This window comes from Carlito syrichta, unplaced genomic scaffold (genome assembly GCF_000164805.1).
Source record: "Carlito syrichta isolate Samal-C Ts95f unplaced genomic scaffold, Tarsius_syrichta-2.0.1 Scaffold307934, whole genome shotgun sequence".
NCBI lineage: Eukaryota > Metazoa > Chordata > Mammalia > Primates > Tarsiidae > Carlito > Carlito syrichta.
The window spans coordinates 70939-98400 of NW_007252030.1; the positions used below are offsets into that span (position 1 = coordinate 70939).

General features: G+C 38.9%; 1 protein-coding gene across 4 annotated transcripts; it reads right to left on the bottom strand.

Annotated features, from left to right (window-relative positions):
* Positions 1-1807: 1807 nt before the first annotated feature.
* VCAM1 (vascular cell adhesion molecule 1) lies at positions 1808-21074 on the bottom strand. Of its 4 annotated transcripts, none has more exons than XM_008064703.2 (9): positions 20901-21074; positions 20263-20352; positions 17488-17808; positions 15713-15979; positions 12522-12797; positions 9195-9515; positions 8037-8303; positions 6339-6605; positions 1808-2859 (listed from the first exon to the last, which is right to left on the bottom strand). In XM_008064703.2, exons 1-9 carry the CDS (start codon positions 20962-20964, stop codon positions 2699-2701), a joined length of 2034 nt encoding a protein of 677 aa, XP_008062894.1. In that variant the 5' UTR covers positions 20965-21074; the 3' UTR covers positions 1808-2698. The 4 variants fall into 4 exon arrangements, with proteins under 4 accessions (XP_008062894.1, XP_008062893.1, XP_008062895.1 ...); XM_008064702.2 differs by having other exon boundaries at positions 20077-20352; XM_008064704.2 differs by lacking the exon at positions 12522-12797 and having other exon boundaries at positions 20077-20352.
* Positions 21075-27462: the final 6388 nt, after the last annotated feature.

The window sequence follows — 27462 nt, forward strand, 5'->3', positions numbered from 1 at the left end:
CAGTAGTCAATATCTGTCTGGGAACGAGGAGACACCCCTTATCAATAAGGGTGCCTGAACAAAGCATATTTGTATACCTAACCCTAAACTGTACCTCACAATATCAAAATTAAACATATTTATTTTTAAAAGAATACAAATTGTATATACAACATGATTTTAAATTTTCTTTTTCTTTTTTTTCAGTGAACCAACAATATTAAATGAGGTTTCTTAATTATCCAAAACAAAAACTAAAATTAAAAAACTGAAAAATTTAGCTTAACTAAAAATTAAATCATGGTTATCAAAAGACATCAAAAAAGTGAAAAGATAGGTCACAAGCAGAGTAATGAAGTATATATGGAACAAACTGAATAATTAGGTTTGTAAAACTTTAAATCAACAAAGAATCCAAAAAATATATAATATATTTACATATACCTATATATACATACTAATATAGAATATAAATATATAAGTATATATATTTAACACTTCTAAGACTCAATAAGAAAAAGACAATCAGCCTCCAAACAGCAAAAGAAATGAACAGATATTTCACAGAAGAGAAAGCTCAAATGATTTTATACACAAGAGGTCCTAAAATACATGAGAATATGTTCGATCTCACTAATAATCAGAAAAGTGCAACTTTAAAACATTATGAGAAATCATTTTACACCAGTAAGGGAGGAAACCTTTTAAAAGTCAGACAACAGCATATGTGGCAAGCTGCTTAGCAATGGGAACTCTTATTCATTGCTGGTAGAAGCAGAACTCTGTTCATTCACTTCAGAAAATAGTTTGGCTTTCCCTATAAACTTCATCATGTACATGGACCACAACCCAGCAAATTCATTAGTGTGTCTAGGATCTAGATAAATTGCTGCACTCTAGGCAAATTCTTGCACATGTTAGCCAGGGATATGTACAATAGTGTTTATAGAAATTCTGTTCATAATAGAAAAAACTGGAAATAGCTCGAATATCCATCAACATTAGAAAGAGTAAGCAAATTGTGTCAAAGTCTTATAGTGGAATACTGTAATGCAATAAAAATGAATGACCTATAACTATATGCAGCAATATGAATGTATTATGCAAAACATGATTTGAGTGAAAGAATAAAGTTACAAGGCAAATATATCATTTAACTGTATTTATATAAAATTCAAACCCTGGCAAAAATAAGTAATGTACCACTTAGAGTCTAGAGACAGGTATAAAACCTCCAAAGAAAGCAAGGAAATGACCAGTATATAATTCAGGGTATTTAATGGTCACTGCTTGGAGAGGAAAGAGTTTCCGTCAGTATGTGGCATATGAAACTCTCTGAAGGACAGTAATGCTCGATCTTGCAAACTTGGTGGTCTGCACCTGGTGTCCATTTTTGCCTGTTCATGTGTGCATGTTCATCTGCATTCAATATTTTCATGTACATTACATTTTTATTTTTATTTTTTTATTTGAGGTCTCTGTCACCCAGGTTGGAGTGTAGTGGTACAATCATGGCTCACCACAACCTCGCCCTGCTGGTCTCCAGCAATCCCCTTGTTTCAGCCTCCCAAAGTGTTGGGATTACAGGCATGAGCCACTGTGTCCAGCCTACTTTTTTAATTTAAAAACTGCAGGTTCTAAGGACCCCAAACTAGATATGTAAATTCAATATCTTAGGATGAATCCAGGAGAACTGAATTGTTATCAAGTGCCCATAGAAATTTTGATCAAAGTAGTCTGAGGACCACCTTTTGAATATCTATATTATTTCCATAGTTTAAACTCTTTACTCTTGTTAATTGGCATTTTCAAAAGAGCTACAACATTATTTTTTTAGATTGAAAAATATGGTTTATTTAGAAAGTAGATTGGCGAGCAAAAGAAAAGGGGGATCCTCTTCCCTCAGATTAAGGAGGAGGCCAAAGCTTACATAGAAGTATGACGCAAGCTACAACATTATTAAAGGAGGCAGTTTATAATAAATAAACACACAACCTTCCAATTCCAGAAACTACACCTTTACTATACAAAAAAACCTAAATATTTACAAAAGAAAATCAAAAGAAGTTGCATTTCTAGATAACATTGAGAAAGTGACACAAGTCTGATGAACAAACAACATCACAAAACGTCTCCATACCATGCCAGTACCATACAGAGAAATCCAGTCAACTATTATACCACAGGGTGAGGTATTTAGTACCTGAAAGTCAACCCAGTGCTCTCCTTGTTTATTATTTGCCTATAAAAATATAAAACGCTTGCATCTTTACAAAACATGAAATTATTGTCAATAAATTTTATAGAAAATAAATTGTGTAAAAGGAAATACAATATCAGAAAAATGACAAAAGAGAGCTGTCCATCAATGTTAAAGTTAAATTTTCCTAAATGCATTAAATTATACATTCAGTCCAAGCAACACTGTTTATTTTAACAATCTGATTGTAGAGTATTGCTCTTTCAAGCAGTCTTGCTGTGGCATCATCTTATTGTACAAATGTACAGATTATGTTCCCGTATTTACACATCAAGAAAGGCTTCCAGTCACCTTGTCTCAATGGCAGTGACTCAGTACATAGGTGGCCATTTCTTTCTATGGTCAACCCAACTGGGGGAGTCTCAGCTCTCGGCTCATTGCTTTTCTCATGGAATGATGAGCAGTATTAAGGATCTGGACTCATGCATAGTGTCTCTGGTTGAAGACATCAAGGCTTGGCTACACTTTTGACTTCTGTGCATCTACCAGACTGTATGACCCTTTCATGTTGGCCTTTCTTGCAAAGTAAATGATCATTCCGATGGCAGGTATGATTAAGGAGGAGGTACAGTAGAGCATGAGAAGTTCGGGAGAAAAATAGTCCTTGTTATTTTCTCTTCCTGGAAAATAACAAAATGGATGATGCAATTAGTGTCTAGTACAAAAAGAAATCATTTAATACTAATAGTTATGATACATGCTTTAATCTAACAGTACAATTAGTTCTCTTACAAAAGTGAGTCAAGCAGTGTTGAGAGTCACCAGGACACAATATACACATTTCTCTGGATTATCCAAATGATTAGTGTTTGCTACAGTCATGATGGATCTAAAGATGATCCATCATGACCGTAGCAATCTATTTGATGGATGCAAATAGATTCAGGTTCAGTTGTAGAACAGAAGGGAGGGTATGACTTTTTAGGGCTCCTTTAACAAGAACAGGAATTGGAACGGGGCTTTGGGAAACAGAAAATGTCGACTAACGAACTGTGAGTCTGATCACCACAAGCTGAAATGACTCACGAGTTCTCCAAGAAAATCCTTACAACATGTAGAGGGTGGCCATTATGGCCAAATATCACAAATAAGATAGCAAGAGAAAAAATTCTTGCCAATGGCTTTTTCAGAAAGATTCAGAAAATCGTATGCTTTGTGTGTCTGAAACAGGGCATCTTAATAAGCTATTCTTTTTTTAGCCTTTGTATTACCTTTTGATAAACTGAATTTTTGATAGTACTATGTTTCAGCTTAATGTTACTCAGAGAGGCATTATCTGATCCACACGCTCCCTGTCTAAATTAAGCACCTCAGCATACCCTCAAAACTTACTACACTTTTTCTTCATGGCCCTTATCACAGTTTGTCATTAAACATTTGTTCATGTGATTATCAAATGTGGTTGTCTCCTCCAACTGTATACTACATAAACACTTGTATGTCTATTTCTTTTGGGTCTTTCATTGGTTAGCCAGCATCTGACTTACTGTTTGGTAATCATCCTCTCAATATTTTTTGAACACAAATGTATTTTTTCCTTTCTACACTGTGTCATTTTGCCATTTAGCTATAAATGGAGTGCAGACGGTAACCATGTAAAGAACTTTAAAATCAGTACTCTAATATGATTTTTTAAAAATAATGTGACAGCTGCAATGCCATTTAACATCTTAACCTTATAAAAACATCTGAAGATGATAGTAAGCCATTTACTGGAGACTTGCTTCTGTTATGCTTTGCACAGCTTTGTGTGACCTCACAAGTATTAAGTTTCACTAAGTGGTATATATGTTGCCTCCATTCTGGCAGAAATAAGTGATCTGAATTTGATGGTGACCACATTCCTTCCAGAGTTCTCTAATCACTGGAGATCAAACAAGTAAAAAAAAAATCAGTCTTACCAGATGATGTGAAGTCATTTTTTCCTCAAATTACTGAAGAAATAACACTTCACCCTAAGCATAATGCTAATTGCCTCATATATCTACTTTCCCTAGCTAGAGTTAAGTCAAAGTATAAGGGTAATAGTTGAATGGGATGTATGTCATCATAATTATGGTCAGTATTAATAACATGGTGAGCAATGGTATTTTCATTTATTTTCCAAAAAATTATTTTTATATTTTTAGAGACAGGGTCTTTCTCTGTTGCCCAGGCTGGCATACAGTGGCATAATCATAGCTCGCTGCAACCTCAAACTCCTGGGCTTGAGTGATTCTCTTGTTTTGGCCTCCCAAAGTGCTAGGATTACAGGCGTGATTTCTATTACAGGCCAGTATTTCTATTCCTATTGTTTTCTTTTAAATTTAATACATATTATCTTTTTCCTTTCAATTTTCCCTTCAGACACCTTCAACAAAACACAAATTTGCTGCTGAGTCATTGCCAGGGCAACCTTCCAATACAATTTTCTACTAGTTGTACAAACACTGAATATCTTAAACACTCCTGACCATTTCTGTCAATGGAATGCATTCAAGCCAAACAAAACAAAACAAACAAACCCAGCCAAATACAAAGGAAACCTAATTCAAAATACCCAGGAAAATGTCAACATTTTGTATCTCCATTCATATCTAGATATTTAAAACTATCTTCAGTTTGAGGCCATGAATTTCAAACTGAGTGCTTAATAATCTTTGTTCATTTAAATAAAGAGTAAAAAGTGGCAACTATTTATATGGCTAAAAAAACAAATAGAAAAGACAATAATGTGTGAGAAAGCGTTTTTTAAAAAGTGGAGAAGCAGCTTTGATGTGTCTTTAAAAGAGAACAATTAGTTACAAACAATTACAGAAACGTTAGAAGACCAATTTCCTGGGCTAGGCTTGATGAATGGTGGCCCCAAATAATTAAAGAACATAAGAATGAATAACCTACTCATAACTGAGAGCTCAATTCTTCCAGAATCATCCCCAACCTCATTAGAAGCACTGATTACATACACCCCTGTATCATTTTGAGTGACGTGATACAGAGTGAATGTTCCATCCTTTGAACACATAGTGACTTCCTTGGCCAGATCGACTCTTTTCAGGATAATCATTGCAGGTGGATGACTAAACATTTTGCATGTAATTGTGACATTTTCCCCTTCTTTAACGTTTCTAGATGGATGTACTGATATTACCATGTTTCGAGGCGGTACTGTGAAGACAGAAAACATATGGTAATTCTTGCAATTTGAGAAGCTTGGCCAGATGAGTAGAATTTGTACCTGGTTTCTGAGCTAGGTTTGACTATCCTCTACATTGTCCAGTGGATGCTAACTCTGGCAACCAAGTGCCAGACCTCTTAAGACATGGCATTTGTTTGCAATCCTGTTTGCAATCCAGCACCAAGTATGGCTTCCAAAACATAGTAGCAGCTCATTAGCATGCAAGAAGTGTGAGACTGATTAGCTGAGGCGGACTATCCTGCTTACACCAGTGAGATCAACAGATTCCACAGACTGTGCATTCACAAGAGGGGTGAAGTGATTAAGGGGCCCTGAGGCTTCTCCAGTGAGGATGCTGCCCCTCCTTCTCTCTCCATCAGAATAGAGGAAGCTGGCAACAGGCTTGGAATTTTAATGAGGCTTTTCCATAGTGTAGAGATTTTTAAAATTTTGTTCAGGATCAAGATTGCTACTCCCAATCATTACCCTGAAAAGAGTCAATTCAGAAAACACATAGTTACTCTATTTTTAGAAAACAGAGTTCCCTTCTGGTGGCAAAGAAGAGAGTCTGGATAGGACTCTTCTTTTCCTGTGTGCCAATTCTATATCTTTAGTTTCCTTACAAGCTCCCAGGGAAAGGTTTTGAAAATATAATTAAACACTTAACAAATGCAAGCCTTCCGAGATGACTGATGAATTTTAAACTCTGAAGAAAGCAAATGGGAATTCCGCATTCACCAGTGATGAATGTCCACTTCCTGGCTAAACGCTACAAGACAGAGCAGCTGTGCTTGATCATTTCAAGAAACCTTAAGAAATAACCACAATCAACGTGAAATCCAGCTCCATGTTGCCAACTCAGTCATTGGATACTAAAAATTCTTCATAATCCATGGAACCTCTAAATTATTATAAAATAAAATTTTTTTTAAAAAAACTAACCTTTGACATCAAGTGTTAAACTCCTTAATTGTGAGCCAGACTTGCTTTTAGATTCACATTCGTACACTCCCGCATCCTCTAGCTGAGCCTTGCGGATGGTGTACATGCCATCGATGGACTTGAGCACTGTGTCTCCCGTCTCTGCCTTTTTCTTCAGGATTATCCATGTTTCTGGAACATTTCCACAGGTACAGGAGATAATGACAGTTTCCCCTTCCTTGACACTCTCAGAAGGAAAAGCTGTAAGCTGAATGTCTTTTGGAACAACTGTAAGGAGAATTTAAAAGGTACCTCAAATGGAGTGACATATAAACCGAATCCATGTTAGCTTAATGACATCAACACTAGCTGCCACGAAGCTGTGTGTGCTACCTGTCTGCTAGCCACATTAAGGAGGGCAAGTGAAGAAGCCAGGCATCACTGGGTCATTGGAATTTGCCATGTGTGAAACACTAGATGACGTGTCTCGTGCTTCTCTCAAGTCCCTGAATATAACTCTCTATCCAGTCCTGCACAAAGAATAGGTGTTTACTAAATAGTGGTAGAATTCAAATGTTTTGAAAAAGAAAACTAATTTTTTTGTCACACTATTTTTGCAAGATTTTCCTTGAAGTACAAAGGCCTTTTCAGGCTTCTGAGTTTTGAGCTGGATTCTATGAGATCAAGAACTTAAGCTATGTAAGATGGCCTTCTCACTATTCTCCACAGCATTACTGCCATTTATCCAGTTCCAGGCACTGCACTAAGTGATGTCTCCATCAATGCGACAACCCATGGGGGAGGTACCACATCACCAATTCTTGATTCCTGTTAAGGTCATCTATTGTGTGACTCGATTTGACATTCTTTCCCCACCCAGAGCCAAGGCGTCTATCCTAAAGGTTTTTTATTAAGGTTGTGCGCTGCCCTCCCAAGATTACACCCTTGAAATACAAATCCCACTGAGATGAGATAGCAAGAGAGTCACTACTATCTTAATGGGAATAACACCAGAGGCAGGAAAGGAAATGAACCAAGAGCGCTGGTGAGGAAAAGAACCCCAATGTCTACAAGGGAAGAACTAGGGCAAACCCAGTCACCTCATAACTTTGCTCAAAACAGCCTAAGGCTTCAACCTGCCAACTAGGAAGGGTCTGCTTCTCAGTCTTGGAACTCCATCCTGGAGAGAGGGGACCTAGGTCTGACTTAATCCACTATGGTGGTCCCATGCCATCAGACTGATGAACTGGAGGGCACAATCCCCACAATCCCTAATCTCAGAATTTGCAAATGGTTTAAGTGCCATCTTAGGCTTCTAAGCAAATAAGCATTTTGTGAGATTGTCAACTGAGCTAGATAGAGTGGCTTTAGTCCTGAATAACTTCCAAATACAGACATATCTCTTCCTATTCCTATTTCAACACCGTGATTATTGCCTCACAAGTGTATCTGGAACTTCTAGTACAGTTCCTGAAGCTAATATTTTATTGAGGTTAAAAGGATTTTAGAATAAGGAATTTGTCATGCTTCAGGAGAAAGGACCATTTCAGGAGCTTTTTCCATGTGTAGGAAACATCATGAATTCTTCAAAACCCAATATACCTTTGTCATAAAAAGTTTGTTTTCGTAAAAGACTTTGCTTATAACCAACAACACAGTCAAAAATATATATATATATATATTAGCAATGTGATAACTCATTAATCATACTTTGCTTACCTTGAATAATTAATTCTACTTCTTTTCTGCTTACTCCAGCCTGGTTGATTCCTTCACACACATAAGTACCAGAATCCTCCATTTTTGTAGACACAAAGGTGAGAGTTGCATTCTCAGAAAGAGGCTGTTGGACTCCATTTTTCAGCTGCTTGCTCCACAGGATTTTTGGAGCAGGAAGACCATTGCTAGAGCAAGTCATATTCACAGAACTGCCTTCCTCTAGGATGGAAGATGGGCTGACCAAGACAGTTGTATCTCTGGGAGCAACTAAAAAGGCAGACACATTTGTTAGTGTGAACCTTATACCCTGGGTTCTGAAGAGTTTTAAGAATGTTGTAAAAATGAACTGTGGATTCAGCAGATTAGAACAGTTCATAAACTTTGATAACTACCACAGGAAATACCCTATGGACCTTAGCAGATACAGAATGATAGCCTAGAACACGAACATATCATGGATGCTTTCTAATGGAAGTAAGTTCTGGAGAAAGACTCTTGCTACCAAATGATGATGGGCAGTGACATTATGTATTGCCACATTGGTAGCTTAAACATGACCATGGATTATTTGAATCTTCTACTGGGAAAAGATATGATCTATTTCCACTCCTTGAATCTGGGCTGCCCTTGTGAATCGCTTTGACCAATGGAACATGGAAGAAGTAACACCATCAGACTTCCAACTCCAGGCCTTTATGAGGCTGCTTTTGTTTATACTTTCTTGAAACACTGTACTCTGGTGACTGAAGGCCACCATCCTTGAGGATGACATTACATGAAGAAAGACAGGTCAAGTCATCCCATACATGGCTTCACACATGTGAGTTAAGTCCCCTGAGACCAGTCAGTCCTGTGACCTTACTGAAAATGCACGAGTGAGCTTGGCCAATACCATATGGAGCAGAACAACCACCCAGTTTGCCCACACACACACACACACACACTCCCAGATCACCAACTCTCAGATCCATAAGCCAATACCTGGTTCTTATTTTAAGTTTGGGGAGAGTGATTTATCATAATCATCCTTATTTCTAAATGTCAGTTATTCCTTTTATCCACAGAGATGTTTAACTACCAACCTTGTGTTAACTCTTGCCTTGCAAACACAATAAAGAAACCCATATTAAGGAGTGGATACATCACATATATACTCACCATTGACATAAAGTGTCTGTGTACTCTGCCTTTGTTTGGGTTCAAAATCCATTTCATCAATCTGTAATCTAGCCTGACAAACAAGAACATTTCCGGTATCTTCAGTGGTAGGGATGAAGGTCATTTCCAAGCTTTCGATCTCTAGGTATTTCTTATCCACACCCTCCAAAAAGTCTTTTTTCTTCAGAACAGTCTCCCCCTTGAGTAACTCAATCTCCAACCGGTCCAGAGGGTATACATGAGGGACCTTGCAGCTCACAGTGATGGGGTTCCCATCCACCAGTGGGCCACTCAGCTCGATTTCTGGATCTCTAGGGAATGCTGCAAATGTCAAGCAAAAATGATATTTACATGTAATGTTTAAGGAAAAACTGAGCTCAACTCTATTAAATGCAAAGATCTCAAAATGACAGCTTTAAAGTACCTGGGTGGAATGCGCACCAGTATATACATAATGACATTATGAATGTAAACACAGTTATGACATTAAATATAAATAATATTGGAAACAAAAATACTTTGTACATCAAGTAATCACATAATACATATTTTTTGCTTGTTATTTTTCTCGTGTGTGTGTGTGTGTGTATGTGTGTGTGTGTGTGTGTGTGTGTGTGTATGTGACAGGGTTTTACTTTGAAACCCGAGCTGGAGTGCACAACCTTGACCTACTGGCTCAGGTGATCCTTGGAGTAGTTGGGACTACACCTGGTTAACTTTTGTAATTTTTGTAGAGACAAGGTCTCACTATGTTGCCCATGCTGGTCTGGAACTCCTGGGCTCAAGCGATCCTCCTGTCTCAGTCTCCCAACATGCTGGGATTCCAGGCATGAGCCACCATGCCTGGCTTATTTTTCTCTTCTTAATGATACAATCTTGTTGCTACCATGGCCTGATCTTTTCTAGGTACACATCAGTTTCCACCATCTTATTTTGTAACTACATACTTTATTTATTTTTTTTTTTTATTTTTTTTTTTTGAGTTGGAGTCTCACTCTGTCACCCAGACTGGAGTGCAGTGGCCACTCCCGGCCACCGCAGCCTCGACCTGCTGGGCTCCAGTGATCCTTCCGCCTCAGCCTTCCAAGTAGCTGGAATGACAGGCATGCGCTACCACGCCCGGCTGATTTTTTGATTTATTGTAGAGATGAGATCTCGCTGCCCAGGCGGGTCTCGAACCCGTGGGCTCAGGCAATCCACTCACCTCAGCCTCCCAAAGGCACGGGATTACAGGCTGAGCCACCGAGCCCGGCTAACTACATACTTTAAATGTTTTAAATATTTGCCATGTGGTACTGAATACTTAAGAGTAAACCAGTTCCTTAAACTTCATGTTCTCAATCTTCAAAGCAGTTGAGGGAAACTGTTGGGGGGGGGCACACCTCATCAACAAGAGTACCTGTATAATCAACATTTTTATACCTAACCCTGATTTGTACTCCACATCTTAAAACAAAACAAAACAAAAACCAAAAAAAGAGCAGCTGGGTGAAATGGGTGTTGTTTAACTTAATTTACAGCTAGGAAAACTGAAATGTCTAGAGGCTGAGGCCTTCTTCATAGATTGTACCTCGCAAGACACCGAGCTGAGCTCTGAATCCAGGTTTCTCTGCCCTCAGAGCCCAGGCTTGGTGTCTCAGAGCTGTACAGCCCCTTAGAATCAAACAAGACAAACAGCACTTCTCAACTTAGACACCTTAAATTCTAGCGACGAAAATGTAAGCAGCAAGCTTTAACTATTTCTCAGATAATACTTGTAATTAAGAAAGAAACTGTCTTAATTGTGTTATTTAGGACCCAATTTAAGAGATTTAGATTCTAAATAATAACATTTATAGTATCTCCCATGCAAATCAATAAAAATGAGGCTAAAAGAGTTATCAAAGACAAAAGTAATGTGTATTTACTTTTTTCTTAAGCAAAATGCCATTCAAGTGATACATTCTCAAATATTTCCATATTGCAACACAACTTCGCGGCTGGTTCTCATTTCTGCTGGGAATGTGCCTACACAGCAGATCGTGGACCCTGGGTCATATAATAATGCAAATAAAATTTATCCTCCCCTGGAGAGATTCAAATCCCGTTACAGGCCCACTCCAGCTCACTTTGAACAACATTCTGATGGCTAACACAAGTTTGGGCAGGATTTCTGGTGGAAAATCTCTACAATATGTTCTCTTGAGTTCCACTGAATTAAACAAGGCAGAATAACTCCCTAAAAAAAAAACTTTTGTGGCCACTTTGCATATTTCATCCCTCTTTTGTTTTGAACTGAGGAGTTCCAGCAATGTCAAATTCATAGAGTTGAGGTTGTAAAGAATTTCTATTAAAGGTGACAAGAAGTGCAAGAAAAAATGTCACCCAGGTGTACAGTGCAAATCAGCACTAAAGTCTAGTCTGCCTCCTGACTCTGCTTGGCCCCAGTCATGCCCTGCGTCTCCATCTCCAGCTGACTCCATATCGCTACTTTTGACTTTCCCCTGCTTCCTATTGCCTCATTGTCTTCCCATCCTACAGATCAACTTTCCAAATGTGCCTTTAAAACTGTGGGTTCAGCCGGGCTCGGTGGCTCAACCTGTAATCCCGCGCCTTTGGGAGGCTGAGGTGAGTGAATTGCCTGAGCCCGCGGGTTCGAGACCCGCCTGGGCAGCGAGACCTCATCTCTACAATAAATCAAAAAATCAGCCGGGCGTGGTAGTGCACGCCTGTAATTCCAGCTACTCGGAAGACTGAGGCGGAAGGATTGCCGGAGCCCAGCAGGTCGAGTCTGCGGTAGAGCGGCCAGTGCACTCCAGTATGGGCGACAGAGTGAGACTCCAACTCAAAAAAAACAAAAAAAACTGTGGGTTCAGGTCTCTTCCCCTACTGGACAGTTAAGCAGTAGTCGCCCTCACCCAGTCATCTGAGCAGACACTGACTCCCAGCACACCCCCTCACAACCCCCACCACCTCAGGGAGCATTGAGTGTGTTTGAGTGCATGATGAGAAAGTGTGGACAAGACACAAACTAGGGATCATGGGTGCTGGGTACATGTATGATACACACTTGAGATTTAGGCCAATGATGCTGCATGGAACCCTTCTAGTTCAGAGGCTTAAGAGCTATTCACAATGCTCAATTCCCTTTCTAAACATATGGATTTCCTTGCTTATCACGGCCTTGCATTCTTTTTCTTCCAAAGGAATTGAAAAAGTTAAAAGAAAGAAAGAAAGAAAGAAAGAAAGAAAGAAAGAAAGAAAGAAAGAAAGAAAGAAAGAAAGAAAGAAAGAAAGAAAGGAAGAAAGAAAGAAAGAAATCAGTAAACAGTTCTGCAAACCACTCACAGTAGAGCGCCACCTGGATGCCCTTCTCCAGTTTCTTGCGTCCGCAGGTCACAGTGCACAGGTAAGAATGCTCGTTCTCCACGCCCACAGGGCTCAGGGTCAGCGTGGACTCGGTCCCCTCACTCCTCACCTTCCCACTCAGAGGGCTGTCTATCTGGGTTCTCCAGGAGAAAGATGGGGACTCGCAGCCCATGACGCCACATGTCAACACCACGGAGCCGCCGATCTGAGCAGCAATCTGGGGCCCCGGAGAGATCTCGACGCTAAATGGTTTCTCTGAGGGCGGGGAAGAGAGAACAAGGTAGAAAAGAAGGTAAGATTTTTTTCTTCTGTCATCATATTTGTGCTGATCTTTATTCTTTCTGAACTCTTTTCAGCTAATATCTGTGCCGGAAGCAGTTACTTTTCTCATCTGGGGATTATTTAAGAATGCATCCATGATCTGTCGATTCATTCATTTAACTGAAAGAATGTAGATAAAAATGAGCCGAGAGAGGTTGGCAACTTTTCATAGCAATAATCCAGTGTCTGCTCAAATGCAGTTTGTCAAATCACCACGAGAGTGGACAAATAATGTAAGTGACTTTTGTGTGCCAAGCAATTACGTAAATTGCTTTATATATATTATCTCATTTAGTCCTCACAACCATTTCATGAACTGGTCCTATTATTTCTTCTCTGCCTTCTTCTTCTTCTGCTTCTACTCTTTCTCTTTTTCCTTCTCCTCTTTCTCCTTGAGGAAATGTAGGTTCAGAAATTCTAAATAACTTTCCCCTGCCTGCATGTGGCAAAATTAGAATTTGATGCTGGGAGATCTGACTCAAGATCCCAGCTTGCAGTTGTTAGAACAACTAAACCAAGTCATCTTCATATGGAGGCAAAAAAGATACAAAAGAGGTACTGTAGAAAAACTACCAAAAAAAAAGTCTTCTAATTGGATACAATATCCATAATGGACCAACACTTAGGGCTTCTGTTTCAATGATACAATGTTATACCATTGAAAGTCACACAGAATCACATGGCAAGTAAAGCCAAAATCTAAGCATTAAAGTGATACATAGGTAATTTCCAAAATCTGGTTCATGCAATGTGAAAATACTTAACAATTAGTTCAGAAGCAGAAAGCTGAGATCTGAGGTCAAACGCCAAAGTCTCAAATACCCAGGAATGCTCTTTGGCCATCAGTCCTATCTCTACTGGGCAACAGGCTTCTTTTGGATGACCGTTGCCTAGAGAGAAATGGAAGTTCAAATCTTGACTCCATTTCCCTGAAGAAACTGGAAGAGGTTGAGCAACTCACGAAGCAACAGATGAGACTCCAGAAAATCACCAAAATCCTCCTTGTAAATAGCAGACTGGAGATAGAAGAACCAAATCTCAATATATAAATAATCCAAGTATACTGCACTTTGCATGGTTCTCATCTGCGCCAGAAGTTATTTTTCTCAAATTGCTTCATCTAATTTGTGACAGCTTAATATTTTCTAAAGAAGACTCTCCTTGAATTACCTTAATAAACTGACATGCAGCTAGATGTTGAGAGATCATTCACAACAATAACCAGAGTTCCCAAATTCCTTATATGCCAGTGTGAGAAGGAGGAACCTTAAAACAAATCCACTCCCTTCCTGTGAGCATTTCTCAGATCATTCTTTAGTGGGGCTGCATAGATGACCATGTGAACTTGCAGCTTCTGGGGAAGGAACTCCTTTAGGTGTAAGGGAATGAGAAAATGTCGGTAAAAGTTTCAGTTAGACAGGAGGGATACTTTTTTTGAGATCTATTGTATGACATGATGACTAGTTAATAATAATAATAATAATATATTATTATTATATATTTAAAAATAGCTTGAGGCCAGGCACAGTGGCTAAAGTCGGTAATCTCAGTACTTTGAGAGGCTGAGGTGAGGGGATTGCCTGAGCCCATAGGTTTGAGAACAACCTGGGCAACTTGGCAAGACTGCATCTCTACAATAAATCAAAAACTAGCCAGGCATGGTAACGCACACCTGTAGTTCTGGCTACTTGGAAAGCTGAAGTGGAAGGATCGCTTGAGCCCAGCGGGTCGACACTGGGGTGGCTGTGAGCATGCCACTGCACTCCAGCCTGAGTGATGGAATGAGATGCCAACTCAAAAAAAAACCTAAAAAGTTAATTTCAAATTTCTCACCATAAAAAATGTTCAGTGGAGTGAGGGAGATGTTAGTTGATTTAATCCTTCCACACTGTAAACATTACATTGAGCCCTGTAAATGTATACCATCATGTCAATTAAAAATAATATTAATTTTAAAAATAAACAATAAATACAGTCAGTTATAATTGAAAAAGTATAGGATTTTAGATTGAAATGAACCTTATTAAAATCATAGTAAATGCAACTAAAGAGCTATTTGATCCTAGACAAATTGAGAACTATGTTGAGCTGGAGTTTTTTAGTCTGTCTCATGGTGATGAGATAATATATATAAAGTAGAATCCTGGAAAATATTAGATGCGCAATCAACAGGTGGTACCATTATTCATCTTTGAGACTCCATTCTCTCATCTACAAAATGGATATAAAATACTTACTCTTGGGTTATTTCTTGAAGATTACAGATGGTGTATCATCTAAGAGGTTGCTGTGTTATAATAGCATATAAAGTGAACACATAACTGGTGTCCAGTGAATGCTGTTTTTAAGAGCATCTTGCGATCGTTCCAGTGAGACACAATAAACAAATGCAATGGCAAGAGAGTTGAAGAAGAGAACATATTCTAGGGGTCATTTTGAGGGAAAACTAACAGGATTTGGCAGCATGGAATGGAAACCTGAATTTGGGAGTAATCTACATAAAGCGGTTCAATTCTTGGAAGTCTAGCATGAGAAGAAAGAGAACCAGGTATGCTAACCTGGAAATACCAACATCCAAGGGGCAGGAAGAAGAGAGAGGGCCAGGGAATAAGGTAGTGAAGAAATGATACAAGATGGAACAAACCAGAAACGCAGAGCTATGGACACTCTGGGAAGAAAATCCTCCAACAAGTATAAGTAGGACAGGTAGATATTTGTGCTTTCAGACATGGCAATCAGATGGGCCAAAAGTGAAACTCAGGGAAGCAATGCATGCATTGATGCTGTATCACTGTTGCTCAAATCCCAAGAGCAGCACCATTGTCATTGCTTTTTCACATTTTACTCACCTTGAACAATTAATTCCACCTCTTTTCTGTCTTTCCCAATCAGATTAACTCCTTCACACACATAAATTCCAGAATCTTCCATCCTCATAGCAATTAAGGTGAGAGTTGCATTCCCGGAAAGCAGCTGTAGATTCCCATTGTCTAATTTCTTGCTCCAGAAAATCTCTGGAGCTGGCAGACCCTCACTGGAGCACATCATTGTTACAGAGCCACCCTCTTGCAGACGTGTGGAAGGATTCACAGAAATAACTGTATTCTTGGGTGAAACTGAAAAAGCAAGGCACAACCTCAGTGATTGCTAAACATCATCCCAATCCAACAGCAGTGGGGAATATCTCTCACAGACTATATTCACATTCTTCCACAATTTGGTGAGCTTACTCTGCCAAATTAGTATAAAGAACTGCTGAGTCATTAGAAATAGTCAATGTTGTTTCAGACTAAGGTGACTGAGAGTTTTTGTTGTTGTTTTTGATGTTTTGTGTTTTCAGATGGTCATAGATACTGAAATTAAGAAGGACTGTGTAGCTCAATCTCCCACCTGAGGGCAAGGGTCCCATCTAAGAATCCTTGCCAATTGCTCATTCAAGTCAGTTTCAACATGGTCTCATGAAACAGTCCATTTGGATTTTGGACAGCTCTCATTATGAGAACTTTCTCCCCTATTGAAGTCAAATCTTCCTCTTTGTAACTTTGACAAACTTAAACACACTGTTCATAGTTCACCTCTCAGCTGTTACAGATGGAACCAAACCACCCTTAACACAGCTGTCTTTCAAGTACTTAATGAGCGTTCTCTTTCCCAGATTTTGTATTCTCCAGGAAAAATATCCCCTATCTTTACTATTCTTCTCAAAATATCATTAAAAGTCTTTCAACTCATTCTCTCTTGGCTAAATAAGACAATATTCCTTTTAAATGTCATACCCAGAGCAGAGCACAGCAACATAGTCTAGAACAGAGCACAGTGAGCCCACTCATGCAATTCTGGGACAACAAAATGCCCTCAAATCCCCTAGTAGTCTCAGGAAGATGAGAGGCAATCAAACGCAGACACACACACAAATAAGTGCTCATCTTGGCAAGTTTCTACACCTGTGCAACTAGTATTTCAAGGTATAAGAGTTTACAAAAACAAGATTAAAAACATCTTATTATTTGGGCCTTTTTCCTACTACTGTAAGCCCCCTACATACAAACCTTCAAGTTGCCAGTTTTCAAAGATGCAGACGTGTGCTCACATGTCCAGTCACGTAAGTTTGTTCATGGACTGGCATACGTTGTCATGTGTGTGCAACCTCTATGCTTCTGTGTACTTTACTGTATAGTGCTGTTTTTTTAAATGTATCATTTGTGTGAAAAATATCATAAGCCTGTTACAGTACAGTACTATTTAGCTAATTGTGTTAGTTGGACACCTGGGCTGACTTTGTTGGACTTATGAACAAATTGTATTTACAAATGCACTCTCAGAACATAAATTGATTGTATGTAGGGGACTTATTGCACCCAATCAAGTGTTATTATTATCTCCCTTTGACAGGAATTAACTAACCCAAGCTCATACAGTTAATAGAGGCAGAAATTAAGTTCAAGTCTTATCTGAACCCAGTGTTCTTTTCATTAAACTATGTTATTGGCAAATGTTCTCAAGGAATAAAAATGGAGTAAAAGTTATACACAAGTTTCTTGTTGACTTGGTAGCTAAGTGTATTGCTATATACATCCAAGACTGCATTCCCATAGAGACCGGCCCACATTGCACAAGCACTTACTGTAGACTTGCATTACTTTTGTAGTTTCCCTTTCTTTGGGCACAGAGTCCATTTCATAAATGTTTAATCTGGCTCGACAAACAAGAACTTCTCCAATATCTTCAATGACAGGAGTAAAGGTTACTTCCAAACTCTTGATTTCCAGGGACTTCCTGTCTACATCATCCAGAAACTCTTGATTCTTCATGAGATGATTTCCTTTCAGTAAATCCATCTCTAACCTGTCAAACGGGTACACGTCAGGCACCAAGCACTTGACAGTGATCGGCTTCCCAGCCTCCAGAGGGCCACTGAGATGAATCTCTGGATCCTTAGGAAAAGCTGCAAAGGCCAAACAAAGACATGAGTGGGCTCTATGCTCCCGTTTTATAAGGTCTCTTACTGTTTTAACACAATGCAAATCAAGTCAGACATTCTTGTGAGTACAGTCTTAATACAGCAGAATTGTTGAAATAGCCTTTCATGATTTGAGAGTTGGTTTAAGGAGCAATAATTAGAATCAACTATCTTTTAGAGGATTTTACAGTTCTGATTCTGTATATATTCAGAGTTACATGTTATTGAAGCAAGATAAGGAAGAAAAAAACCGATGTTTATTTAAACATACATGTGCCTGTCACTGTGCTATAGGTTGAATATAATGACTTCATTTTATCTTCATCATGACCCTAAGAGAAAGAGACTGCATTTCATGGATAAGAAGAAAATTTGGACTTAGTATATTTGCATAATTTGTCTGAGGTCACATGATTAGTAGATTAGAAAGCCAGGATTTAAACTCAGGATTTCTGTTATTCTGTATTGCTCCTGCAGATTTGCATGATATAATATCACCTTTTTTAAAAATTTTAGTCAGGGTAGATATATTTCCCCTTGACAGGTAATGACTGTAAGGCTCAGAATGTTACTGCAAAGAATAGTCATTGGGCAAGATAGGCTAACTAATGAAAAGACCAACTTCAAATAACTAGCTTCTGAAAATGGTGTCTCGGGTAGGAATTCAACCACCAGAAAGGTATGCCTGTGCAATCTTTATGTTCTAGAAGCCAGATCTGCCTCCAGGCCTGCCTAACTCAAACTCCCAAACAGTACTCCATGGAACCTTCTAGTACAAGGAAGACACTAGATTCCGGTTAGCCATTGCCACCTTTACATGGGTTACTTTTTCATTACATACTGTCATGAGAGCAACACATCAGTGGATTCAAGACTATGAAGTAAAAAGAATACAAAGGTCTCAACTCTATAAAATGTTACAATCGAATGTGGAATTGAGACAGAACTGTTAAACACAAGGAGAAACCGACACTCTTGGAGAAAAACCTGGGGCAAGAGAATTAAAGACAGAAGGGTCTTCATTTCTCTCTTTTAAGTTGTCAACTTTTTGGTACTTGAGGGCAAAAGACAAAGGAAATGGAAATGCTTCGTTATGTGAAGAAATATGGTATCTTTCATTTTTCCACCAACAAATTCTGTCCCTCATATTTTGTAAGAAATGTGCCTATCATCCACACAGTTTGATGCCAGATGATATAAGAACCTGCTATTTTCCCCCGTATTGACATGAGAGGACCTTTCAAGGGGAGCAGAGGGTTGCACAGATGTAAGCTGTGCACGTACAAGCAGCGTAATTGAAAACAGTCAGCCTCACACAATTTCCTGGGAAGTTTTAGCAACACAAGGAGTTTGTGAAAGAATCAATTGAGGTTACTGGGCAAAGCTGGGTTCCGGTAACAGTAGAAAGGAACCAAAATAATTATAGGCAAATGAGGTCTTCATGAAGAAATTACCATAAATGAGTTCAGTTCTTTTTAGAAACAGAGGCCATCAGTAACCAAAGGCCAGTGGTTTATGCCAGTTTAACTTTTTACTCCTCTTGCTAACTTCATTTGCTGATTTGAGAATGGAATGGGATGCATTTGGGTAGGCTGGCAAACTAGGGGGGTATTTATTCACATTCATGAGGCAAATTTAATTCATTATAGAAATATGTCTGGAGTTGAGCACAAGGGCTTCGTGGCACCAAAAATAAAAATAAAAAATCCTAAATGTATTGACATCAAAATCAAATGAGTGAAACATTTGCAGATTTTAAAATTATTTCTAAGAAGATAAATTTATGCTAAAGTCTATTACTAATTATAGATCTTCTACTTAATCTTTAGTTTTAAGCACCAAATTAAACAGCAATAAATGAACAGAAATTTATTCCCAAAGGATGTCATTTATAAATCATAAAGATGCATCGACAGGTACACATGTAAGGATATCATCCCACATTTTTTAAGAAAAAGTTTAAAAAGTTAAAAACCGTAGCGATTTTTCTTTCATAGCTAAGGAAACTGGAGCCCAAAGAGTTCAAGTCTTACATTATGCATGGCCACCATGATGTTGGCAGGGATGGAAACAGAGGCCAAGATTTGGAGTCCAATCTCAACTGTTTCTAACTTTCCTGATGCCACGTGTTCTAACTGGCCAAGGATCTGTACATGATCCTTTTCCTTTTAAAAATCTTTTTTAAAACTATCCTTTAAAAAACTGCTTTAAAGCAAAATCAACAGAAAACCAAAGATTCTTTGATGTACTCACAGTAGATTTCCACTTGGATTTCTTTCTCCAGCTTCCTAGATCCGCACATGGCTGTGCACAAGTAAGAATGTTCGTTCTCAAAATGCACAGGATCCATGGTCAGTATGGACTTGGTCCCCTCATTCCTCAACTTCCCGTTCAGCGGACTGTCTATCTGGGTTCTCCAGGAGAAAGAGGGGGACTCGCAGCCCGTGGTGCTGCAGGTCAGTGAGACAGAGTCACCAATCTGAGCGAGCAATCTGGACTCAGGGGTGGTCTCGATTTTAAAAGCTTGAGCTGCAAAAGCAAAAAAGAGAAAAGCAAACTTATCACTGCATTGTCTAGCATGCTACTCCCTCTTCTCTTTTCTAGTATAATGTCCAAAATATGACATTATAGTTCTCTTTCCTGAACTGCTTCAAACTAACTGAAGGAAACCAGAAAGCACTGAAGTCATTGCCAAAGAAGGTGTTGGAATTGTCTTACTCAAGAGAATTCTCAGTTTGACCTTGATACCCATTTATCAAAGTTGTTTTGTTATTTGCTAAGTTTGAACTTGGCATTACATAGAGGAAAACAAAGAGATAGATTTACTAGAGATAGAATCCAAATTACTCATTTGATTTTGGAAAGAAATTACTAAAAAACATCAATTTGCAGCTCTAATTATGACAGTCTAATCGTATACAGCAAAACCCAGTAGCACATTAAAAGTTAGGTTACATTAACTTTTCCCACTGTTTAAAATCCTAATGCCTTTCTTCACTACACAGCAAAACTGACTGAAGCTAAAACCAGGGCTAAAAAGGAATGCCAGCATTTGAAACAGATTGAGGAGAACTTACAGGCTACAAACACTGTCCAAAGTATGTTTGTGGCTCCAAAGATCACGACCATCTTCCCAGGCATTTTAAGTTGCTGCTGTGATGAGAAAATAATGGTCCCCAAAACTTTGCTTCTGTCCCGCCTGAAAGTGCCTGGGAAGAGTCTTCAGTTCCTAAAGCCAGTGAGGCTGAATGAGCAGTGAAATAGAAAGTCTGCTCTTTATAAAGGGGCTCCTTCAGAGGTAGAGGGAAATCCCTTCAAGGGGAAACCCGGAGCAGAGCCAGGGAAAAGTGTAACTGACACCCAGCCAAGTTCCAATATTAACCCCTTCTGTGGCTCTCACTGCTGAAACCAGTCTGTCCTGGGAAAATACGACACTTCCAAGACTACAAAATACAGGTTTTCCCTCACCATCTGTTTTAAAAGGCTGTCTTTACTAAAAGGATATACATGCTTATTGCAAGCACGTGTGCGCGTGCACACATACACACACACAGAGAGAGAGAGAGAGAGAGAGAGAGAGAAAGAGAGAGAGAGAGAGAGAGAGAGAGAGATTGAGATTGAATACTCTGGTTTTCAAACTGGATAAATAACCACTATGTCACGTGAACTACTATTCTCCATTAAGAAAAGAGGTTTAATTTTCTCTTAAAAGAAAAAGGAAAAGGTTCTTTCTTTTGATTAGTCACTGTTTACAAAAAGAGACAACATAACTTCTTAGTTTTACATTTTTTATTGATAAAAGCAGTTCTTTTGACATTCACTTTTTGAAATGATTTATTTGCAGTAGAAAGTAAAGGAAAGCAACTGAATATTACTGCCAAAACAAGGGAAATAATTCTTCTCTTTTACTTCAGAAAAGTCACCACCTCGGGTTGAATTGCTAGATAATGGGAAGTCTTTTACAGACTTAGATGCAAATATATGAAGCTCATCTGAAGTGGCAAATCTCTTGGGTTGTAGTATTTAACCACACACCCAGTTGTACCCTCAAAAATAATTTGTTTTTGTTATAGGGAAGGGGATAACAGCCAATTTTATGTTATTTTTCCCAGTGAAATGTCTTTTTAAAAAAAATCTCAACTGACTGGCTAGTCTAGCCTTGCATACACACAGCCGAGTCTTTGCAAAATGCTTGCCTATCAAAAAGAAACCGGAACAGCTACTTCCTTGAATTATATACACGTGGGTCTACCTCCCCCATCAGTTAATCAGTTCCCTTCATGACCGGGAGCAGTTCTTGTTCATCATTGTGTCTACTTTGACAATATCCAATGGGTGAGTACAAAAAAACACCCCGCAATAATGAAGATTATAAATGTGGGGGGAAGACTTCTGAAACACTAGCAATAATATACATACATAACACATGGGAAAAAATTTGGTCCTACAAGAAAATTTCAAAGTTCATAGACACACAGGGATGTGTACAATAAAAAAAAAAAACACCGTACTATGTGACAAAGGTCATGCCTGGAGTCTGGCGTCTACAGCCGTTCCACATGGCTAGAGAGGCTTCTGGAACTCCTCTTGGAGACTGACGTGGCTCCTGCTATGGGACACAGAGAGAAAGAGAGGTGGGAGAAGCTATTCTAGGACTATGGTGATATGTCAGTGTGACTTTACCTACCAGCTATCTAGGGATCGGAAACGTGGGTTCAGTGGAAATTAGCTGGCAGACAAATGACCCAGAGGCCCTTTACAATGTTCTTGTTGTAAGAAGAGGAGATCAGTACCATGAAAGACCACTGCCCAGCTTCATAATGGGTCAAAAAGTTATGATAGAGTTTTAATATGTTCCTCTGAGGCTCAAAGACAAATGTCCAAAGGCTGAAAAATGGAAACCTTCTCACCAAGTCAAGATGAATTAGTCTAGTTCTGAGCTTGGATATGATTCTAAGCTTGGAACATTGGAGGATTGTCTCATCTACTGACTCAACTCCTAAATGAACTTGACAAATATTTGATCAAGTCCCTCGTGATGTCTTTGAGTTGTATGCTATCTAAGGTTCTACCTACTCCTCTCAGGTAGAGTTGAGCACAGTCCCTTCTGTGGCCTCACAATGGTGAATGCATGCCCACCGAGCATCCATCATGTTGCGTTTACCTGTTCATACGTCTATCTTTCCTACTTTTCTAACTCATATGGCTTCACTCTGCTTCATCTCAACATAGCCCAGAATAAAGCATTTATTAAAATTTGGGGGATGCATGAGTGAATAGAGTTGAAGTGTAAGGTTAACAGGTTGAGGCTAACTTGTCTGAACAGAGTATGACTGAGTTTTGTCTTTGAACTTTTCAGTTTGACACTTTTATCAACAACATAGAGCACATGATTATCTAATTCATTCATAATGCAAGACTGGGAAAGAGAGTTAACCTTAATGATAACAGAATCAAGATAAAGAAGATCTCAGAGGATTTGATAATGGTATAGATGATGAGGTAAAACTTAATTGGGATGCATTAAAGCTCAGCACTTAAATGTAAAACATCCAATGCTTGAGCACAGTATGGGAGAGAGTTGACTTGGTCATAATTCCCAGGAAGAGCCTTTGGTGATTTTCATTAACAATAAAATGAACATGAGCCAAAATTTCTATGAGAAAACAAAATAGCTGTGAGAAGTCCAGCTCTCACTCAGAGTGAGTCAACCTTCTAATCAGCTGGGGTCATTATCTCTCAACACTACCCACCCACCACACAATATTGGGAGCAGGGGAACTTATTCGGTGTGTCATTTCTTAAGAAAGAGACTGGCAAAATAGAGGGTGTGCCAAAAAATGTGACAAAAATGGTAGACATCTCTAAAATCCCTCCCTAGTAGGACATATTGAAGGAATAGGGCATAATCTACCTGGAGAAAAGACACCTATAAAGCAAATTCCTTGTTGCTCTGTGCTAATTCAAAAGCTAAAAGTAGGACTCATGGGTGGGCAGTTACTAGAAGGGCCAGGAATGCGTGTGCCCTGTTCATCACTAGAGCTTAGCACTTAACATAGCAGCCAATAAATAGAAGGGCCTCCATAAATCACTATCAAGTAAATAAACACTAACACTAACTTGAAAACTTGATTCAGAACTCTATAGTCGTGAGTTCAAGTCCTGCTACTCCACCTAGTGTTTACAAAACCTTGCATAAGTGTGTATATAGCTTTTCTGAGTAGGTTTACAAATGCTCACAGAGGGATACTAGTACCATTGCAACCAATTCACATGATTTAATAACTATCAAATCAAAACTGATCATGTGAACTCTCCTTAAATAAATATAGTAAAGTGTTATCTAAATGGTATGTAGTAGGATACAAGCATACTAAGCTCGTTATAGAGAAGGACTTTCCAGTTATGAAATCTTTTCAACAATGCAACGAATCCCCATGAGAATTCACCAACTACTAGTCACTGAAGTATTCAAGCAAAGGTTGGATGACATCTCTCAACAACGTGGTAGGGGTCAAGTTTTGCCTTACATATGATCTAAACTGGATGGCTGTTAAGCTGCCCTCCAATGCTAAGATTCTATTATCATGGTTCATGCTCACCATTCTTTCTAGTCTAACTCCACCAATCCTTTCGCTGTCCACATCAAAATTATAAGCATCTTCTGATGTTGCTGTGATTGGACTCTGAGATGCTTCAAGGATGTTTCTTTTAGCCTGCTTAATAACTACTGAATTCATAGCGACTCCAACTCTTTCAGGATTTCCAAGTCGTCAATTTATTATGGACTTCCCTGAGATTTCTAACCTTTTTTTCTTGAGTGGCCTAATACATCTGAGGGAAGTGACATTCTTAACAGTAACTATGGCTCATTATGGCAACAATTCTTACCCAGGTGAGAGAAAGATTAATTTATTTTTTGCAGGGCACATAGGAATAAGGAAAGTTGAAAAACCACCTCAGTATATTCTGTGATGTCAACTTCTTCATCCTTTGAGACTCACTACTCTAGACAGAACCAAAGGATCTACGTCTACAACATCATTTGCCTTTATGTCACAGACATCTTTCATAGTGGTTTAATTAAATGGAGGTCCAAGGGTATGCAGTTCAAGACTGGGTCAACCACCTAAGAGAAACATGGAGGACAAATATTGATTCCAGATTCAGTGTGATCCCGCTTTACTTGTGACGGACCCTCATGTCCCCAAGAGAGTTGCTTTGTCACCAAGCATCAATCTGCATTTGAGGCAAGAGAGCAAGGAAAAAGTGAAGAACAAGAATTCAAAGCCAACGGAGTCCGTCCCCTTTTAAAGAACTTTCAGAGAAGTCCCAGACAGTGACTCCCACCCGTATCTCATTGAAGAGGTTGAAGATTGAATATTTTAACTGAACACACTGTGGCCCCCTAACAAATCAGGACTCTGTTGATAAGAAAGAGGGAAGAAAAAATGATGGGTAGGCAGGTAGTGAGCGGCCACTGTCACTATTTCCTAATTCAACTCAATTCAAAGAATGTTTCTTGAGAAACAACTAAACAGACACTGTTCCAGCGTGGGGAAATGTGGAAATGAAGGCATGGACACAGTTCTCACATTAGAATGAAAATCTGAGTGGTGTCAGTAAAGAACCTTCGCATTGTTCAGTTCGGAACAGTTGAACTTCCGTGACCCAGCAGTGACTCAGAAAAGAGGCTATTTACTTATCTGCAATCAGGAAATAAAATTTATTTTAGCAAGATGACTGATGTCAAGCAAGCTACAGGAAGGATCACTGGTAAGAATTTTGCTTGGCCTGAATTTATAACTTTCTGGAAGCTTGTGAGAAATGTTGGTTATCATTAAGAGTAAAAATTTCTATTAAAACATACACAGACTATAAATGGCTTATTAAATATTAATGTAACACTAAATTATTACATAAAATAAGAGGAAGAAGACTGTCAATATGAAAATTATTTCTCCTTTCTCTTTTGTAAATTTATTTAATGGAATTCAGAATTCAATCGTTTATGTTTTGACTGTTCCATGTGTTTTAAGTTTGGCATTTCAGGTGGACGGAGGTGCCTCTGTGTCTCCCAATTCTCCTGTTTGGAAAGATTGTTCATCTTCTTTGTGAATCCCCAGCTCTGACCTCTTATTTTTCTTTGTTTTGTTTTGTTTTTTAGAGTCAGGGCTTCACTATGTCACCCAGGCTGGAGTGCAGTGGCACAATTATAGCTCACCACAGCCTCGACCTCCTGGGTTCAGATGATCCTTCTGCCTCAGCCTCCTTAATAGCTGGGACTACAGGGTGCATGACACCACACCTGACTAATTTTTTTTTTTTGTAGAAACAAGGTCTTGAACTGGACTCAAGTAATCCTCCCACCTCAGCCTCCCAAAGTGCTGTGATTACAGGCATGAGCCACCACCATGTCCTATGGTCTTCTTAAAAAGCATCTTGCCTTGAAACTTTTCTATGACTTACTATTTCTGGCATGGGATTTATTTTCTCAATGTTTTTTTCATGTTTTGGGTATAGAAGTCTTGCTCATTTTTACATATTACCTGATCTGATGCTCTGTCTGCCCCAAGTGCCTATGAAATGGTATGAAATAATAAGTGCATGCTTTCTGAGGCAATAATCCAGGATATTTCTTTCATTTACCAATGACATTTCACATTTGTATAACTTTTTTATTTTATATATTTTTTTGAGACAGTCTTGCTCCGTTACCCAGGCAGAAGTGCAGTGGTTCAGTAAGTCCCCCACATATGAATGAGTTTCATTCCAAGAGCACATTCAAAAGCCCAATATACTCGTAAGTCCAACAAAGTTAACCCAGGCACCCAACTAACACAATTGGCTATGCAGTACCAACTACATCACCGCTACTTTTATGCTTGCTTCTGGACCTAGACTTGAAACAAAGATACTGTACTACTGTACTCCATACAGAATAGTACTGTAAAGTACACAAAAGCACAACCACTTGTAGAGGACACACGCATGTGACAATGTACACCATGAACTAACTTACATGATTGGACAAGAGAGCACACATTAGCATCTTTGAAAGTTCACAACTTGAAGCTTCGTATGTAGGAAACTTACGCTACGATCCTAGTTCACTGCAACCTTGAATCCTAAGCTCAAGATCTCCCACCCTGCCTCAGCCTCCCTAATAGCTAGGCACATGCCACCACCCAGGACTAGTTTTTAAATTTTTATTATCTTCTTAATTTGTTTTTATTTATTTTAAAGATGTGGAGCACAATTCAGGATTAGGTAGATAAGAGGTCATCCTACAGGTTAAGTTTGGGCCTCCCTTTGGACCCCACTTCTCCTAGTGTGAGATCAGGTACCCTCATTGATATTATGTGCTCCTCCTGACCCCTGGCAGCATTCCACTACTGCCAAACCCTTTCTTATAGTGTTATGTTAAATGTTCAGTGTCTGCTTATGAATGAGAACATGTTATGCTGAAAGGAAAAAACAAACAGCCCTATTAAACAGTAAGCAAAAGATATGAATAGACACTTCTCAAAAGAAGACATACAAGCTACACAGATACATTTTTTTAAAAATGCTCAGTCTCACTAATCATCAAAGAAATGCAAATTTTTGTATCATTTATAGAGATGAGTGTCTGGCTGT

Excerpts from the sequence above, each read along its gene's own strand:
- VCAM1 (XM_008064702.2), bottom strand. The coding sequence starts at position 20,964 with ATGCCTGGGAAGATGGTCGTGATCTTTGGAGCCACAAACATACTTTGG. Across the intron at positions 15,980-17,487 it reads AAAAGTAATGCAAGTCTACA|TTTCACCCAAGAATACAGTT; the intron begins GTAAGTGCTTGT and ends TTGCTTTTTCAG. Across the intron at positions 6,606-8,036 it reads AGTAGAATTAATTATTCAAG|TTGTTCCAAAAGACATTCAG; the intron begins GTAAGCAAAGTA and ends TTCTCCTTACAG.